At 36.6% G+C, this 19,697-nt stretch overlaps 2 protein-coding genes and 1 long non-coding RNA gene across 3 annotated transcripts in view; 1 reads left to right on the plus strand and 2 right to left on the minus strand.

Annotated features, from left to right (window-relative positions):
* Positions 1 to 557: 557 nt before the first annotated feature.
* Positions 558 to 3,067, minus strand: LOC135690520 (pre-rRNA-processing protein TSR1 homolog). Its single transcript, XM_065208106.2, has one exon. It carries the CDS (start codon positions 3,031 to 3,033, stop codon positions 595 to 597), a length of 2,439 nt encoding a protein of 812 aa, XP_065064178.2. The 5' UTR covers positions 3,034 to 3,067; the 3' UTR covers positions 558 to 594.
* Positions 3,068 to 10,296: 7,229 nt separating this feature from the next.
* The window catches only part of LOC135690523 (cleavage and polyadenylation specificity factor subunit 1), a 54,779-nt gene continuing 45,378 nt past the window's right edge, over positions 10,297 to 19,697 (plus strand). Inside the window, exons 1-7 of the mRNA XM_089116028.1 lie at positions 10,297 to 10,562; positions 13,838 to 13,862; positions 14,358 to 14,485; positions 17,409 to 17,489; positions 17,881 to 18,029; positions 18,491 to 18,640; positions 19,445 to 19,584. Of these exons, the coding sequence (XP_088972154.1) occupies positions 10,419 to 10,562; positions 13,838 to 13,862; positions 14,358 to 14,485; positions 17,409 to 17,489; positions 17,881 to 18,029; positions 18,491 to 18,640; positions 19,445 to 19,584 (817 nt within the window). The 5' untranslated portion in view covers positions 10,297 to 10,418. The remainder of the gene's footprint in view (positions 10,563 to 13,837; positions 13,863 to 14,357; positions 14,486 to 17,408; positions 17,490 to 17,880; positions 18,030 to 18,490; positions 18,641 to 19,444; positions 19,585 to 19,697) is intronic.
* Positions 15,805 to 17,489, minus strand: LOC148960325 (uncharacterized). Its single transcript, XR_016145292.1, has 2 exons — positions 16,833 to 17,489; positions 15,805 to 16,429 (listed from the first exon to the last, which is right to left on the minus strand). It is a non-coding gene; the product is annotated as an uncharacterized LOC148960325 (long non-coding RNA).

Below are 19,697 nucleotides of genomic sequence, written 5' to 3' on the forward strand. Positions count from 1 at the left end.
TAGACAAAATAACATTTTTTGCAAAATCTGCTCTTGCCCCCACTTTCCAACTTGTGTCAATCAAAGCCTCTGAATATTCAGCATCTAGTTGAATTAAACTGAGTTTATTTAATTTTGTATGTCTGCCTGTTGATAGCTGTATTTATAATTATATAAGCAATCAAATTGAATGATACCCCCCCCCCCCCTGCACTGATATGAATTATTCTTTGCTTTGATATCTTGACATTGCACTTCAACATGTTTGACTCAAAGATAAAGGCAAAATCTCACTGGTAAATTTTTTAATAATGGCACAGGAATGATCCTAAATAATTTTGCTAGCCTTTCTGGGATCTTCCCTTACATCCAACTAGCATAATATATATCGTCCCATTAACTGAAAAGGTACTGCAGATGAAATAATATTGGAATTTACATTTTCCTTTTTTTAAGAATTAACCTTGACTTGCCTTGTATTAAATAAAGAACTACATTGTAGCAAGCTTTTTCCCAAACTCACTATCTTGAAATGACCATAGCACAAGCAAAAGATGATAACACCAAAGAAACCAAAATTGCCTTCAGAAATTCTCTCATTGCAAATATGCTTGTTCATATCATACTGAAATCATCTTCATCTTGTGGTCTACTTTTTGTAATGTCTAAAGAAATCACATTTGAATTATAAGACCATTTAGGAAAGACCCTTTTATACAAACTCAAACAGATTGTATCATGTTGTTTAAGCTGTCCATCAAAAGAGCACTTCATGTGACCATGTGTCCCAAGAGCTTCCTTGATGTGACCATGTCTTCCATATTTTGTTCTTAACTCAACAGGTTTAAACCAAAAAATGTCTTCACGGTTAAAAAACATGTGGCGAACAACAACTGACCTCTTGTTGATTTTGTATGGGTGGCCACTAAGAACAATTTTCTTCAAAATAATTCTGTCAGGATTTGATTTGTAAACTGAACCTGTCGCTACAAGGTTACCATCTTGTGAAAAGACAAGTACTGGAGCTGGTGGGAACATCACTGGAGCATATACTGAGGCTACTGCAACACCTTCCTTTGGCAGAAATCGTTCGTACTTGAACTTGTTTCCAGTAGTGTGCTGTGAAAATATTGGTTGATTCCAAAATTTTCTATAGCCAACATGAAAAACCAAATGATCCTTGGCTTTAACAGGCTCTGTGTATGAGTGATGCTTTTTTATTACATAATGCATAACTGTCATCTTGTGCTCATGAGGTAGCAGTCCAAAGATAACAAAGGTTCCTTTTGTGTGCTCAATGACATCTTTTGGGACATTTGCTATATGAACTGTTACATACCAACCAGGCAATGCCCCATCAACCTCTTCATTCATGACTCTCTTTTTCATTCTCAGGAAATTTTGGAACTGAAAGATCCTTGCATAGTCATAAGGCAGATTTTCTTTCGAATCCCATGGTGATGAGCGAAAACTCTTTAGGCCTCTGTACCTTTGAAAGCGTACCCTAGCAGGGATATCCAACGGTGTGTCCATTTCATCTGGAAACATTTCATTTTCTCTTTCTGCTCTGTAAATCTCAAGCTGCCTTCGTTCTTCTTCAAGATCCATTTCTTGGTCATACTTAGAATCTGGGATATTTGTAGAGACAGACACAGCATCAGAATTGTCGATGTCTTCTTCATCCTCACTTTCTTCTTCACTGTCCATCATTTTCTTATGCTCTTCGTCATCACTGTCAAAGTCATCATGACCATCATCATCATCATCATCACTGCCATCAAATTCATCACCACTTTCAACGATCCATGCTGCTTGATAGTCAGAGGTACCTTTTGGAACTCTCTTCCTACTTTTTCCTTTAGAAGTTTTTGATCCCTGGCTAGAAAGTTTCTCTTCTTGTACTAACGCTAAATCATCATCAAGCATTGCCTGCTCTCCATCCATTGGGTCAGGGATCACCTCTGATTCAAGTGTAACTTGCAAAGCAGGATTTGCTTTGCCAATTAGCTTGACATCTTCTTCCATTAGCTCTCCTGTTTCACCATCAATTGGCATGCCATCATTCCCATCCTTTTGTTGCCTTCTTTTTAAAAGCTTAAGGGTGTGTGGATCAACTGGTGCTTCTATCTGAAGCATCTGAAAATCTCCAAAACCTGGTATATGAATCAGTTTATTCACATCAAGTTGATGGCCTCTTATATATCCAGTCACTTTGAGTGTTCCTAAAGGACTTTGTTGACCATCTTCATCTTGGTGAGTTGCAAATTCAACCTTTTCAGCCAACAAAAATGGTCGGCAGTCTCTATAAAATACTGGTCGTTGTTTCTGATTTGCAATATGTCTCAGCAAAATTGAAGCTTCCATTTCTGAATCAAGTGCATATAGCTTTTCATCTGGAAACCAGGTCTCAAGGGATTTTGCTATGTGCTTTTTTGCATCAGACTTTTTCTTTTCAGATACACTTTTAAGTCCTTGAATTACATGGACAGTACTTGGCAGACCTTGTGCAAGGAGGCAAGTCATTATCTGTTCAGAATGTGCGTGGAAACTTCCTTGTGCAGAAGATAGAAACACAATTGTGTTGGCAACTTTTCCACTGTTTAACACAGAATCGAGATCGTCTATGTTTGGGGATAGAAGTGTAAGTCTCTGTCGATGTTTGATTGATGTCAAAGTTGTTGAATGCGAATTATCTGTCCTTACAACTGAATCATCACTTCCAGATAAAAGATTAATAGCTGCCTCCACACTACAAGCCAAATCAAGAGGAACAACTGCTACCACGTGTGGTGGCATTTCCTCTTTGCCAATATTTCCTCTTTTCTTTTCTAAAATTTCGTCCAGTTTACTTTTCCGTCTTTGCTTGGCCTGCAACCGTTTCTGGAGGCGTCCCAGGCTTTTAGATTTCTTTGACACAACTTTGACACTGACACGGCCTCTGTTTGCATTATCTAGCTGGTTTTTTGTCCGGTGACGTCCATGCTTGTGTGCTTTGTTAGACTGCTTCAAAGGTCCCGGTTTGTGAACCGCTTGCTCTCCCGTCACTTTCGCCATATTTAAAAACACGTGAAGAAGACGATGGATATTTGCCTCGTAAGCAAGTCAGCATCAACCACAAAAGAGGTTTTTCAAGTATGGTAGCAAACAGCATTGATCAGTGGCAAACAGCTATCATTATTGTATTTCTTAACATCCAAAAAGTCTAATTCCCTTTTGATAAAATTGATTTTGAAAGCAATGCAAAATATATTGGAATGGAAATTTCGAATATTCGTTTCAAAGCAGGGCGCTATTGCAGTTTCGCACCTCTCAGTAACCATACATCATATACATTAATACTATATACCAAACGATAGCTCTTGATAAGACCATTAATATGGTATATAGTTTGTTATAATTTACCTTCACGGGGGGCTATATTCAATTAAAAATCTTCTCATGTTCCTCAGTTCAGCGGTTCCCCCTCACCGAAACAACAACAGCACCATCCTCAGCAATATGACACATCAATGAGTGCTGTCGTCGACTTTCTTTCGAACGCGGCATTCTAGGGGGTAACTTCCACGTCGTTGCATTGGAAATCTTATTGATTCCAGATGCGGAAAAGGGGGCGCTGTAAGTGTTTCAACCAAGAAAGGTTTGCAAAACATGAATAACATTTTCAAAAGATCAAAGCGCGATTGCATTACATTACACGCATGTTGTTCTTATATTTTGGGCTTTGCATCCCTTCTTTACTATCACCTTTACTCTTTACAACCAACAGCATTCATGAAAATAATTCTTATCGCTAGATATTAGATGTATAAGCATTGTTAGATATATCACCAATGGCATTTCTATGGGGGGACATGGCCCCCAGGAATTTTCTTGCCCCTTTTTTGCTCCCTCTCAGTTTTTTTAAAAAATTTCCTATTAAAACTTCAAGATTTCTTCCATAGCAGTTTCTTCCATAACAATTTTGGCTTTTTGATGTAGTTACCAAGAAAAATTCATTCTTGACAATCATTTAAATTCTAAATTTGTTATATATTATCACGAAGATACACCTTCTTGGGGTGGGGTGCGCAGGGTAAGCCCAAGATTCTCCGCATCCTATTTAAAACATTTGTTTGCTCTGGAACACAGCGCAAGGAAATACCAATACCATACAATTATAACTTAATCAGGGCCTGCGACTGCGACTTGCTATGGGCGTTAAATTTTCCCCCGGCCCCCTACTTTCAAACCTGTGTCGGAGCCCATGTCAATTTCTAGGGAAGTAGACTACTTAAATGCTAACCATTTAGGTTGGAAAGTATACATCAAAACAGCGGAGAGGCTCAGCACAGGGGTTGTGCCAGAAAAATTTCTTAGGGCAAGCGCAGTCACGTAGCTGTGGAAATCGGCTGGGCTGGGCAAACAGCTAGAATCATACGTCGAGGGGGCATGCTTTTCATAATTTTCTAGCAAAAACTCGCACACGTTTCCGATTGATTGCTCTTACATCAGCTGAGAATACTGCTTGAAAACTTTGCTGTCTCTTTCCAAATTACCCTTGTCAATCCCCTGATATTGGATTCTCGTCGTCGTATTGCTTTGTTCCTGTATATCTTCTATAACAACACTCATTGCAAGATTCACAGAATCCGGCGGACAGCCTATCCTGCTGTTCTTCCTTCTTACACACAACGAATAGTTAGATGTCTCAAGAAATCGAAGAACAAGAAAAATCAGTCAAGTTTTTCTCTATATTGAAGTGAAATCCTGGAAAAGGCCTTAGGTGAACTCAAGATTAATATTGGCATTGTTAGTCTTGATAGTGTTACAGCAAAGATTAATGTCAATGTAAATTCATGCCATTTGGCGAAACGAAACGAAACGAAGAAACGAAGAAACGAAAAGTGAAATATTACGAAACAAACGAAACAGATATAATTTTTGGTTTTGGAATGGTTTTTAAAGGAACAATTTTAAAAAGTGATATTACTGTTCCAAGTTACGGTAAAAGCTCTACTAAGCCCCCTCTCTCTATTAACCCCCCCCCCCCGCTATCGAGCAAAAACTTTAAATAAGACCCCACTTTAAATAAGCATTATGAAATACCTCATAATGTACATAATCAGTTCAATGTGTCACAAATTGGCAAGCAGCAGTTTCGTCCTTGCTAGAAATTCGTTTTTGTTTGGTGCACACGTCCCGAAAAAAACCCATTGCATGAAGAATAAACTTTTTACAGTGCACTGTTCGGTAACAAACAGTCATCTGAAAATCATTGTTATCATAATCAACTTTCTAAAACTCAGCATTTTCATTTAAAAGACCATGTATTTAAGAGTTTGCTTTTAACAATGGAATGCCACATTTTAAAAAATCTCAAAATCTACTGAAAAATCTCAAAATCTACTGAAAAATCTCAAAATCTTCTGCCTCAGCATGAGATTATTTCAAAATCTATAAATCTCGTAAACCTGTTTTGGGAGTGATTCACCCCTCGGATAATAAGATCGCGTGCATTAAATGCGGCCCATGTAAAGACTTACTTGTACGCCAAAGAAGTCAGTCGAAATTTGTTATGATGATTAAATGAAATTTCTTCGGAGTTAATTTCACAGGGGCTTTCGTGCTTTAACTAATTCGCTTGAAATTGTTGTTTTTTCTCATTCGTTATGGTATCTTGTGCCACGCTTCCTTTCGGTTTCCTTGTATCTGTTCTTCTGGTAAATGGGCAATGTGGAGAGTCTTGCGGGTATCAATGCTTGTGACAACAGTATTGATAGTATCATTGAAACATTAGAGCGTGATGCCATTAAAATTGCATAATTAAAATTGCAGTTGCACTTATATATATACAAAAATAAAAGTAATGATATTTCCTTAAATATCGGAAGTGTCAGGATAAAAGAGGGCACGAAAGAAAAGCTGCTTGAAGTGATTCTGGACAAAACATTATGCTTTAAAAAGTACTGTCCTCTTGTTTGGATGTTCTGCGATAGAACACTTAATAGTAAAGTTAATCGTATTCACAAACGAGCATTGCTGATAACTTACAAAGATATGAAATCACATTTTGACACAATGTTACTTAGAGACAATGCGGTCTCAATCCACATCAGGAATTTACAACTGTTGATGATTGAAATTTATAAAACAAAATGGGAGCTCAATCCTACTTTCGTATTTGAAAAACACACTACGTATGGATTGAGAAGCTGCCACAATCTACTACTGCCACAAGCGCGCACTACGTGCTATGGCTTAGAGGCGATATCGTTTCTGGAGAGTAGATTGCGGCAGGCACTGTTTTAGAGATTTAGGTCAGGAAATTTTGAAGAAGCTATTGGGTTGGACTGGGGCATCGGCTATTAGTGGGGAAAAGAGGCTTCTCCTGTCCATTCCCTCCCAAGTATCAAACACATTTGGGGGTTATTGTGCAACTTCCCTTAATAAACCCTTTTTCATTTTAATTCAATATCGCAACGTAAGCTGATTACCAGCTTCATATCTTGCTGAAAAAAGTATTTACGCCTACAGTTTGGAGTGATTTTCATAGAATATTCCAAAGCTGCAGCAATGAAGCTGGAAATTGGCATGCATCCACGACTAGCTTGCGCAATCCCAACTCATTACGTTGATAGTGCGGCAATTTTTATATAATAAATCAATTTTAAATTGGAAAGTTGAAAAAATGTTCTATCGGGTGTCCTCTGGACCGCTTGGAACATTGCATGGCGTCTTCATGTGCCTAAATATACAGTGGTGATTTACATGAGAGGGCGAAGAGGAGGGTGGCGCAAGTTGGCGAAGTTCAAAATTCATTTATTCATTCATTTTGGACACATCATATATTACTTTAAGCACAATGTCGCCATTGGCGAATCCTGTTAAAGAGTGCCTACCTTATAATCTTACTGTGCTGTCTACATTTATCGTATATTACACGGAAAAAGTAATTTAAACCATTGGAGATCGGATGGAAGTATATCTAAAAAATAATTAACACTGCCAATTTAAGATTCATTAGTAAGGTACCACACATGCTATGATAAAAAAGTATGTCAGCAATTAAGTCAAACTTCCTGATAAGCCAAGTTTCAATTAATTTGAATGAAACATACAGAAAATGTTAGTCACCACCGTCCTGAGCATCACTCCATGTCATTAAATGTGTCCCTTTGATTGGAGACCTCTCATAGAGACACCCAACTATATAAAGTGTGTTGCAAGTATACTTTAGTGCTATATAAAACGTAATTTACTTCCGAAACAATTAATAAAGTATGCCTTACCCTACCTTGGTAAAAAGCTTCTGATTATGCGTAAATTATTGCGTGGTCTCTTGCAGACTGCATTTCTTCCATTGTACAATATTTTTAAATATGAAAACCCATGCCCCTACCTTTGAATTAGAAAGTACCGACAGTAATTATCTGAATTCCGCCATATGAAGTCCGCCCTTAATATGCTATAAATATAGGCACTGAGTATATATGTATACACTCATTTTTTTAAAAAGAAATAAAGGTCGATGTTGAGTACTCCAGTTTCTCAATGTTCTGGAAATTTTAATGCTCGTTGTTTCTAAAGAGTTTCTTAATTATGATGTCATGAATTTTATATTTGGGTTCCTTATATCAGGGGCGGATTGGCCGGTCGGGCTACCGGGCGATCGCCCGGTTGGCCCTTCCAAAATTATTACAATTTTTTCTTAATTTTGCTATGAAATGAAAACACATATTGTTTGGTAGGGGCCCTTTTTTTCCGTGGATAGAGAATGAATAAAAAGATCACTTTGCGGAATTCATTCAAGTACTGAAAAAGCAAAGTTCCAAAATCTGATAAATTTTCTCTTCGGGCCCTCAGTAAATGTTTCAATTTAATGATAGGTTAAGGTGGTAAGGACATGACAATTTTTGTGGCTCAATTTTTAGGAAGGTACATTATTTTAATGCTAACCAAATAGATTAGGGAGTATAGATCAAAACAGCAGAAGGGCTCAACCCCCTCAGCTCTGAAAAAGTGTTTGAATATCTTATAAGCGCAGCTTGATCTGACAGTATTTCGTAAGACAGTTATAGAAAAATTTAAATTTTTTATCCATACCCTCCAATCCAGTTTAGCAGTCTACGGGCCGGCAAAAATGAATAAGTTTTAAATGTCTCCCATTGTAAACTAAACAATAAAATGAAACGAGATACAGCTTGCAGACTGAGATGTATGCTCATAGAAATGTAGACATGATATGACATCTAAACATAGAAAGGAAGAGCCGTTACTCTTGAAAGTTTCTTACTGAGGTCATGTCGCTTGAGAATAAGATCTTGGCTTTTTGGTAATTGGAAAATAGTAGGGGATGAGGAATCATTGTAAATGAAAGCTTGTATGTGTTGACTAGGATCGTCCTTTCGTCAAACTTGATGTGGCAAATATTCTAGATGCATTTTCTGGCCATCCCTGTAATGTCATATTTCGAAGATTTTTCTTGTATTCGGCCAGAAATTCTAACCATGGTGGTGGCCTTTATTTATGCCCTGAACAATCTAAACATTTCACTCCTTCCCTAATTCAGCAACGTTTCGCCTGCCCTGCCTATGCTACTGATGTTACCATCTTGGTTGCTGCGCAAACAATTAATAACCTGGCTGCTCAACCACTGATCGAAAAAACATCAATCCCTATTTTGATTTGACTGAAAAATTACATTTAGATTTTCTTGAATAACGTAGATATTTCTTGAATAACTTAGATATTTCATTAAGTTCTACCCTGGGTGCCAGAGCCTCGGTGATCGAAAAAGGTGAACCTCCAAATACCATTCGCCGTTTTTAATCACTGAAGCCCCACTTTAAAAGTCCTTCAGCTAGAAAACAAAAATTCCCTCCCCCCGAAATGTCATCATTTTCTCTCATCTTATATTCTACGTCAGAATTAATATTCCAGTGAAAATGATGCTGACCTGGAATAAGGATTATAGATCCCCTTGGTAAATCTTTTACACCTACGCCTACATCCCTGATGGCTACTAATTTGAATTAATAGCTATATTCCAATAACGTTTTAAGCAAGTATAATAAAGTGATGCAACAAACAACTTTGGGGATAATCTTAAACTTTTTTTGATTTTCGGGGCCCTTTCTTGACGAATTAGCCCGGGCCCTAAATTTGGAGCCAGTCCGCCCCTGCCTTATGTTTAATGTTAAAGCTTTTTAAGGAAGAAATTTAATTGAATGTTAGGAACTATTACAGAAGATGGAGGGGTTTTCACAAGAAATTAGACTTGTCGATGCTTATACTGTTATGAAATTATGCTATGTTATGAAATGTTCGTGACATTTTTTAGTACGTCCAGAGATTCGCTTCCGTTTTGATACCGATTTAGATGCGGGAAGTATATCTTTATCCCTTTTGTCTTACGTTCTAGGCCAACAGGGCAATCATGTTCTTGGATTTTACATATTTTCTTGATTTTTCTGCTTCGAGTTTCTTATAAAAAATGAGTGTATACATACTGCCCTGAACTTTGCAATAATTTCGCAATTTTGAAATATTGAGCATTGTGTACATGAACTCTTGTTTTAGTAATTCTATTGGCTTTCCTTTTTATTGGCATGCCCCGAATCTTTGTTGTTGTTAGACAATAAACCGAAACTGTTTGTTCTGCGTTCTTCACGAATAAACGTTTTTCCAAAAATGCACATTGCAGATTATATATCAGCATCTCATCTCATTTTAGAAAAATTAGAAAAAGTTAATATTTCTACCTTTCTGAAAGGAAAGGCACTAAAATTATTAGGGCCCCTGGACCCAAGCATAGTAAGACCCTCTCTATCAAAAAATGAAAAAGCCCGAGCAACATATTTGTAGAAGCCAAGATAGAATAAATTTCACGAGTCTTTGAAAAATTAAATAAAAGCTAAAAACTTTGCCTTTGTTCCAAAATTAAGAAAGATTGTAATAATTTCGGGAGGCCCCCCTTTTCCGCATCTGGAATCAATAAGATTTCCAATGCAACGACGTGGAAGTTACCCCCTAGAATGCCGCGTTCGGAAGAAAGTCGACGACAGCACTCATTGATGTGTCATATTGCTGAGGATGGTGCTGTTGTTGTTTCGGTGAGGGGGAACCGCTGAACTGAGGAACATGAGAAGATTTTTAATTGAATATAGCCCCCCGTGAAGGTAAATTATAACAAACTATATACCATATTAATGGTCTTATCAAGAGCTATCGTTTGGTATATAGTATTAATGTATATGATGTATGGTTACTGAGAGGTGCGAAACTGCAATAGCGCCCAAAGCAGCTGTATTTGAAATACTGGAAATTTTGATTTTTTGAGAATGGCCTTGAAAAAATTCATTACGAGGCTCTTCAATGTTCTAGTAATGGCGGAACATACGCATGGGAGATAACATTGCAAAGTAAAAACTCTGTTAGGAGCGATAAAATAAATTTACAAAATGTATGCACTCTATAATGAAGTACATCCACCTACGGTTGTCGAGCATTGCGCAAGTTGCAATTTCTTCTCTGGAAAGGAGACGAACTTGGTTGTGGCGGGAACAACACAACTGAGAGTGTTTCGTCTCATTGAGCCTACAGAGGTAATTTATCCACAGATGGAATTTATTTTAAGTATAGATTGCTTTGCAGTGTAACTATTATCTAGAATTTATTTTTTGACGAAATTTAGTAGCGTAACTTTATTCTTTCAAATCTGAAAGTACATCCTAATTTCCGCGAGTGATACACTACTGTTGAAGGACAAGGATGAACAGACCATTTGAAAGATAAGCCAGGCCGGGAAACCTGCGTATTCTTACTTGATTTCTTGGGCAACCGCCCGATCCACAATATCAATCAAATCAAGTCATGTATATTGTACTCTATAGTTTTGTACAATAGACTCCGGTTATAGTCACATCAAAACTTGCAGCTTTAAACCGAGTTTGACTTGAGCAGAGCTAAATTGAATAGTTTTCCATATTTAGGTCTAAAATTTATGTGACTGTAAATAGTAGTTTGACTTTAAGCAAAGTGACTGTTAATGGAGACAACTGTATATATTTTTGCTTGTTGCTCAAACAGTGGTGGCTGGCACAAAAAGAAGGTGGTACTAGTAAAGCAAGAAAATTTCTAGCAGAGCAAACCAGCTAGAGGAAGGGTGGCACAGGGGTGTGGTCCCTGGGATATATTTGCTTTTATAGTTAATATGACCAAATTGCCTTCCAATGGCAGGTCAGAAGTTTTCATACAATACCTCAGTTTGTTTGATCTCATGTGATATTGCCAGCTGCAGTGATTAAATGGTCTTGAGCATTTTATCACTAGAAAGTGGAATCTAGTACTGTGAATGATTTTTTCATTGTTGGATTGTCGAAAGACAAATGGTTTTACAGGCCTAGCCGTTTGTATTTTTATAGGTGAGCTGTGAATCGCTCCCCTCATTTGCTGAGGCGAGCTAAATCAGTAACACATAGAATGTACTTTAAAGACAATCGACAGATGATTTAATAAGCCCCTTTAGTATCTGTCGGTTGCCTTTAATAGCCTCAGTCAGGAGTATGCTGTTTTTCTTTTTTCAATTTGTATTTGCTTTAACCGTGACTTAGGCACCCCCTTTACTTGAAGTATTTAAAAGAACAGACTCTTTCAGTTTCATGTAAAGCTGGCACAACACAAAAACAACAATTCTCTTGCAAAACAATATTTTTGTTGCACAGAATTTGAAAATGGCTTTGAAAAAAAAAATTTAAAGCTGGAAGGGACCTGGTGTTTTATTATATCCCCCAATTTACAGTTCCTACCAATTTCTTCGACTTTCCTTCTAAAAATATGCCTGTTTTATTAAGATTGAAAGGTTCTGATCGCTACAAACGTACCTTTCGGTTGACTATCTTTTTCCAAATAGATCGAAGTTTATGCCTATCATAACAAAAACCGCCCAACAAGCAAAAAGTTAATTGCAAAAAATGCAATGACGGGAGAAATTGCTGTTACAAAAATAGACCAATTAACCTTTGTGCGTTTTCATAATTCTCTGAATAGTAAATTTTAGGGGAGCGATTCTTCCTTCATGTTCTGTTTAGGAGAGCAATTCATAGCTCGCCTCAGGTTGCGAGGGGAGCGTGGAGGCGAGCGCGAGCTATCGCTCGCCTCAAACGGCAAGGCCTGGTTTTACCTCAAGCTGAGTCACAAATGACAATGGGACAGACTTCTGCAGTACTGGATGAATAAGGTCTAGTACCATGGTGTACATAAAGAGCTTATTTAATGCCCATCTTTTAATGAGAATTAAGATAAGGATTTGCCATTAATTCAATTATCATAGGAAAAAGCAATATTATACAATGCAAAAATATTTTGAGCTTTTACAATAAAATAGTACTAGACTGGTACCACTAGTACTACTGCAAGTCACCACTGTGCTCAAATGGCTTTGCTTTTGGCCAGATGAGAAAGCTTACAATACAGGTGCAATATTTTCCTGCACTGCTTACTGCACACGTAATGGCTGACCATGCAAGTTTGCTTAAAATGGCTGTGTCCAAAAAAATGTGATGATTTGTTTGCGTTTGTTTTTTATATCAATTTTTAATTTTTTATCTGTGCGCCCATCGTGAAAACTTCTAACCAAGCATACCAAAATTTAATGTATAGATGGGCAGAAAGCAAGCTTTCAAGTCTGATGGAGTGCAGATCTATGTTCACATAGTTAACAAAGCCCTCAGAGTCCTGTTTCACTTTGATTGTTAATTGTGTATCTTTGTTTTTATTTTGATCAGTTTTCGAGAAGCTTTCCAATTCAATTCATCTGCATTCAAATTAAACTGTTGCAAAATGATAGGCCTTATCATTGCTCCGTGTAAACAATGTTATTTACATTTTAAAATGATCCAAAGTGTCTACACTGTATTTTGGTATTATAATTTTGCTCCATTTTTGTAATGTAAACATGTGACTAGAAAATATAATGTATTCTCACACTTTCATATGAAAATACAAACAAGCATAAATGGGGCATAAGTAGGTCTGACAGCTATTTATCATCTGTTGGTTTCCAATTATATTATTTTTCTCAGTTTATGAATCAAATATTTGAGTTCAAGATAGATAATGTTAAAAACAACCACATTTCCTACCACGGGACGTTGTAAAAATCTTTTGATGACTGAAAAGGTTAAAAAAAAACTCAATAGTAACATATTTTGTTTGTATACTCAGTGATACCAAAAAGGTATTTGAGGAAAATGCTACCAGTTCCACATTTTCACCAGTGCCTACTTTAATTTAAGATCAATTAAAAAAATTAAAAAGACATTCAAGCATGACAATTTACATTTTTATAGCAAAATTTACATTCTTCTGGGAATGCTAGGGCCTATCCCAATATTTTCTGTGGGAAAACATTTTTATAGCAAAAGTTTTGACCATAAAGATTGTCTTTTCAAATACTACAGTCCTTAAAGATATTTTTATTGATTCCAACTTATGAGGCATTTTTGAGATTCATACATTGTACATCATACAGCATACCTAGGGACCCAGCTAGCAATTTCAAGTAAAATTGACAGAAAATGCTTTATTCATCACATATGGTATTCAAATTCAAAAAGTATTGTAAAATTTGTGAATTTACTTGAAATGCATTACTATTTTATTTTGCATTTTTTGCTGAAAAAGGTTTTAATCTTGAAGTTTGAAGAGAGCTTAAAGTTGGCAAGCAATATTGAAACATTTCAAGCATCAGAATATTGATTTAAGGCGTTGTACATCAAAATGTCCTTTACTGTGTTATTGTAACAAAGCTTTAAACTTTGACTGTGGCTGCTGCTTTTTGGCTTGCTAATAGTGACCTTCAATTTTATTTTTAATGTAGAATGATGCTAAAGGAGAAACTGGAGGTTTGTTTGAAATTCACTTTTGTTCAATTTACATAGCTTGATTCATAATTTTTGTTTTGATATTTAATATGCTGATGCTTATAGATTGATATACAATGTTGTGCAGAAATTCTTCAGACTGAGATCATAAATTGGGGTTTCTTTGATTTTATGAGGTCCTACATTATCATAGTCTATTGATTTTTGCTTTAAATTACATGTTTGAACAGAGTAATTCAAGCTCTAAAACAACTGACAATCACTGCCAGAAGGTACTTAAGGTTCACTACTTAATTTTAGAGCCACAAAACAGGTGCAAAAGCCATCACACTCAGAATCTCACAACACATCCTAATTGGCTGTCTGATTTGAACCTGCTGAGGTGCCTTAAGTGACTTTTTTATCTGTTGTGTATCAATAAGAAAAAGCAAGCTACCAATGAACTGTCATCACATTACTCGCTATCAGTTAGGCTAATTAACATCAATTTTGTCATTTGTATTGTTTTGACCATAGAGAAAGGAAAGGTGAAGCTGGAACAACTTGCTGAGTATTCTCTGTTTGGAAATATTTCATCAATGAAAGCAGTAAGAATTGGTAACAACAGCAGGGATTCACTCATTCTTGGATTTAGAGATGCAAAGGTAATTTTTTTAATCCTCCACTGCTAGCAAACTTTTCATTCCTATGCTTAGGAAGAGCATTCAAATTAGCTGATGTATATGAAATATTTTCAGCTGTCTACAATATTGTATGCAATGCAGTGCAATGTTATAAAATCTCCTTAAAGGGGAACTGAAGTGAAAAACGATTTTTGTACCACTGATAAAGGTTCCCGTGCTGATTCAAAAACCGTTTGTATTTTTCAAATACGTTATGTAGTTTTTAAGTTATTAAGTTTTTAAAGTCAAAATTTGCCCTCATCGATGGCGGAGCGAGAACGCGGTCAGACCACTGTGTCACGTGACCTTGTGACGTAAAGTGGTGGACACGAAGAGATGTTTTGATGAAATGTAGTAGTGAGTCTGATAAGGTTCATGACAGGTAACAATCGTGAAAATTGTGATAAAAGCATGAAACTTAATGAAAATACAAAATTTGATATGCGTAACAAGATAGAATACAGACCCATTTTGGGAAAAAAACCCTTGTGCTATTTTTAGCCTGGGGTACTTGCGCCCAGTACTCAGAATATGTTGGCATGGCCAATCTATTTCTGTGAACTATACAGCCATGAAACTTGGCAAACCGACACAATTTGACTTGCTGAAAATGATAAGAATGGTCCCCACCCTCAAAAATGTCCCTTGTGCTATTTTTAGACTGAGGTACTTGTGCCCAGTACTCAAAATACGTCAGTATGGTCAATCTATTTCTGTTAACTATACAGCCACGAAACTTGGCAAACCGACACAATTTGGCTTGCTGAAAATGATAAGAATGGTCCCCACCCTCAGAAATGTCCCTTGTGCTATTTTTGGACTGGGGTATTTGTGCCCAGTACTCAGAATACAATAGTATGGTAAATATATTTCTGTTAACCATACAGCCATGAAACTTGGGAAATCTACACAATTTGACTTGCTGAAAAAGATAAAAATGGTCCCCATCCTCAGAACTACCCCTTGTACTATTTTTAGACTGGGTACTTGTGCCCAGTACTCAGAATACGTTAGTATGTTAACTATACAGCCATGAAACTTGGCAAACCCACACAATTTACTTGCAGAAAATGATAAAAGTGGTCCCCCACTTCAGAAATACCCCTTCAAACATGATTTCTCATGCTTTGTCTACAGAACATGATATCAAAGCATTTTCTGATTTAACTCCAGGCATAAAAAACAATTCATACCAGGATGTACATAAAGGGGGAGCATTTAACGCACAACCATTAAATGATGTATATGTTTCCAAGTTTATTAAATGTTAAGTTGAAGCAAATTTCAGAAAAATACAACCATTGGTCACAAAAAAACTTCATTCTCAAAATTTAAAAACAGTGTATCTAAACAACAGGCAGTGACAGAATACATTAAAAGAACATTGTACCCTGAAGGTAAAACATTTTCCTCTGATTATTTATAAAAAATGTTACCAAGCAGGTGGTACAGGACCATTATTGTAAGAGAAAATCTTGATCAAATCCAAACTATTCTACACATTTTGATGTGAGTGAACTATGTTGAAAAGTACACCTTAGGAATCTTCAAAATATCAAGCCTTGCTCAATCCCCCCCCCCCCCCCCTTGATGTGACTAATCTAGTGATTTGGCCTAGGGCTGACAAGATTTGGCCATTGTCCCACTAGTTTCAACAAATTTCTCTTCTTGCTATTATGAACTAAAAGTCTGGTCCTTTTGAATAACCCCGTGTATATAACCCTGTTCTCCACTGTATATGTAGTAGGTAGCTGATTTTTGCATTTTCATTGTCTCTCTGCAGAATTTTGAAACTCTTGTCTTCTTTGACTAAAGTTCTTTTCTTTACATTTGTGATAAATGCATACTTAAAGTTGTCCAGTTATTCCAGCACAAATACCCAAAAACCAGCAAACCATACATTGATTGGCCACTGTTTGTAGATACCTAGCAAAGTGGATATAATTTTAGGTATTATTCTATTTTAGGCATATTTATGCAATTCTATTAAATATTTGACATTTTCGAATTATCAGTCCAAAAATCTGAATTGCAGGAAGATTTAATAATACTTGTCAATGTACACAAAACAAACCAGTTTTTAAACCAAAAGTGGATTAGGTCGACCTGTTGTAGCACACACATCAAACTATGTATAAACGTTTTTATATCAAAGCAAATATTTATTAAATTGTAACATGTAATAATCCTTATTATTTCAGATTTTAGAAATGGAAAGATTATAATAGGAACCCCACTCATTCTCTGTTGTATCTTACTTTTTATAAGGAAATAGAGTTTTGAGTATTTCTTGCCTTCATTGCAAGAAAAGAAACAAGGATCGACGTACCATTTATTTACTTCCTCATTTCTACCAACAAAACGAGCACGTCGCGGGAGATAATTCATGCTCATCCTCTGGGATCTCATCGGGCCTAGGCTAATCTTCATCGCCACTTTCGCAGGTCCCGTTCGCCCTTGGTAGGGCAAGTACTTCACCACCACATGCTCCAAACACTTCATCGTCGCTCGATCTTAAGTCTGTTGTCATTCCCGAAGAGCTGTCGTGAAAATTGCGATCTGAAATTTTAACTACTAACCAAATTCCCTCCCTCCGATTCACTCTACTACAATGTTGTTTTCGTTAGGTTCGGGGCACGTGTCCACGACTTTACGTCAACGCCTGAAACTTGTCTCCAGACCTCTCCGCCACGGAAATGGAGAAATTTCACACTTTGCGCGTTAAATGTAGGAAAACGAAAAGAAAAACACTAATTTCGTGTCGATATTCGAAATCAGCACGATGAAAACTACTAATTAAATGATTTTCATTTTTCACTTCAGTTCCCCTTTAAGTCCCATTAATGTTTTTTAAACAATAGAGCTATTTGCTGCCAAATGTAAAAGTTTTAAATTCCATTCACAGCTTTCTATTGTGGAATATGACCCAACCTGCCATGACTTGAAGACAGTGTCAATGCACTATTTTGAAAATGAAGATTTAAAGGTATGTTCTTTATTCCTTTGCATTTTTGAGAATTTCTCAATAAGAAGATGTTTCTGAAATATGTTGGAATAGGCACATACCAATACTAATAATGCAATAAGACTACAAACATGTTTTGGATCAAACAATGCAATATGCTGTTGCGTGAGATGCACTTACACTATTTGAAACAATTTTTCTCTGTTTAACTGTACATTATAGATATATATACAAAATCAACAATTGAAAGCTTCTTTGCGGGCAAAGATCCGATAGTAAAGCTCTTCCAATGAAGAGGTTGCCCCTCAGATAAAAGCATGTTTGTTATGATCTATCATCACAACTTTTCACTTACCAACCTTTCTGCTACTAATTCTATATCTATGTTGCTGTTTCTTCTCCGTCTCTTTAGGGTGGCGTCATGGAGAATGTTTTTGACCCTGTGATAAGGGTTGATCCAGAAAATCGCTGTGCAGTGATGTTGGTTTACGGACGACATCTTGTTGTGTTGCCTTTTAAACAAGAATTGGCTGTAGATGAAGCTGAACAAGCACAAGCAAGGTTTGTTGAAGTTGTTTTAAAGGCAGGATATCAGGTATCAGGTTGAGAGGGAGGGGGGGGGGGGGCTGTGATATTCTTAGGCAAAAATGCAAATGTTTTATCTAAGAATATTTTAGATGGCTTTTTACAGTTATAAAACTTTGGAACGAATGTGACGCATTTTGATACTAGCTTAGATCTTCTAAAACTTCCTCCAGATACCAGGGATGTAAACAGATTAATCTAGAATTTTAGAAAGCTGCAATTTTTTCAGTATGGTCACCTTTCTTGCGAGGGATCATATAATCAATTTTGTGTTATTATTCAAATTTGTATGTTCCAATGATACACTAAACGCATTTCTGTAAAATTTAGAGCCAAAGCTAGGTTGCCTGAGCACGGTTTATTTATCGCTTGCTTCATTAGATGATATCCGGTGCTTTGCTTTGCTTTGCTTGAGCAAATGATTTCTTGATTCACAGTGATAAATCTGGATCAGTGCTTGGTACTTACACAATTGATTTGCGTACGGTCGATGAACAGCTTACAAATGTGACTGATTTCCAATTTATGCATGGCTACTATGAGCCAACATTGCTCTTTCTGTATGAGCCTGTTAAGACCTATGCCGGGTGAGTCATATTATAGTTTATGGAGATTTCAACTGCCATTGAAATATTTATTCTTTGCTTATTCTGTATCTTAAAGATTTGCGTGTTTTGTTTGCACTATAATTTTCGATTTTCACACGCAAAAATATTGTTGTTTTTTCAAGCTAACTATATCACTGACCAGGTTGCCGTTTAGGCATCTAAATGAGCGAGTTAATGGTGAAAGTTGATGGTTCAGTCTTTTGGTGTGTTTGTTGATAAGAATGTTCAAGAAAACATTATCGCCAGTCCACAACTTCGCAAACACTTATAGACGAGAGTTAGATGAAATAAATGTGAAGCCCACAAATCTCCACGAAATTGATTTGCACTGTTTACCAAACTAGCATTGACCTATCGTGAAGGCTAAAAGTAGCGCGAAAGTAACTAATAAAGGTGTTTTGTGTATATAATATAAGCAGAATTGGCCCCATATTGAGAAAGTTGGGATGCTGACATTGTAATGCTGGTTTCATTAGAACGGACAGAAGAATATTTATTCGTTGATTGAAAAATTTTCGGGCAGTGGCCTAGTGCGAAGAAACACGGAGATATCGATGTCAAAGTATATTCTAAATAAAATAGAGAAATTCCCGGAGACAACCTTTTAAAGACTTTCGAATCCATAGTCTGTGCATCTATTTTGCTCTATAATATGTTACCTTAAACATATTATACAACGTAAAGAGAGTTTAATGGATTTGGAATTATCTGGTCATTGTATGGTCTTTGGTCGTGTATGACATATTTCGAAATTTAATGTATTCATGTTCTTTTTATCACCAGTCGCGTAGCTGTTCGACAAGACACGCACTGCATTGCAACGATATCATTAAACACGATAGAAAAAGTGAACCCTATCATATGGTCTCTGACTGGCCTCCCCTTTGATTGTCACACGGCATTGCCAATAATGAAGCCTCTAGGTTTGTAGTTAATGTTTTACCCGATATATTGTTGATGACTGTAGAAATACATTAAATCAATGCTAGTTACAATATTTGTTAGATGTTTAATATGAGAGCCAGGAAGAACAAAA

The sequence above is a fragment of the Rhopilema esculentum genome, chromosome 4 (genome assembly GCF_057945365.1).
Source record: "Rhopilema esculentum isolate cy_ngs chromosome 4, ASM5794536v1, whole genome shotgun sequence".
Taxonomy (NCBI): Eukaryota; Metazoa; Cnidaria; class Scyphozoa; order Rhizostomeae; family Rhizostomatidae; genus Rhopilema; species Rhopilema esculentum.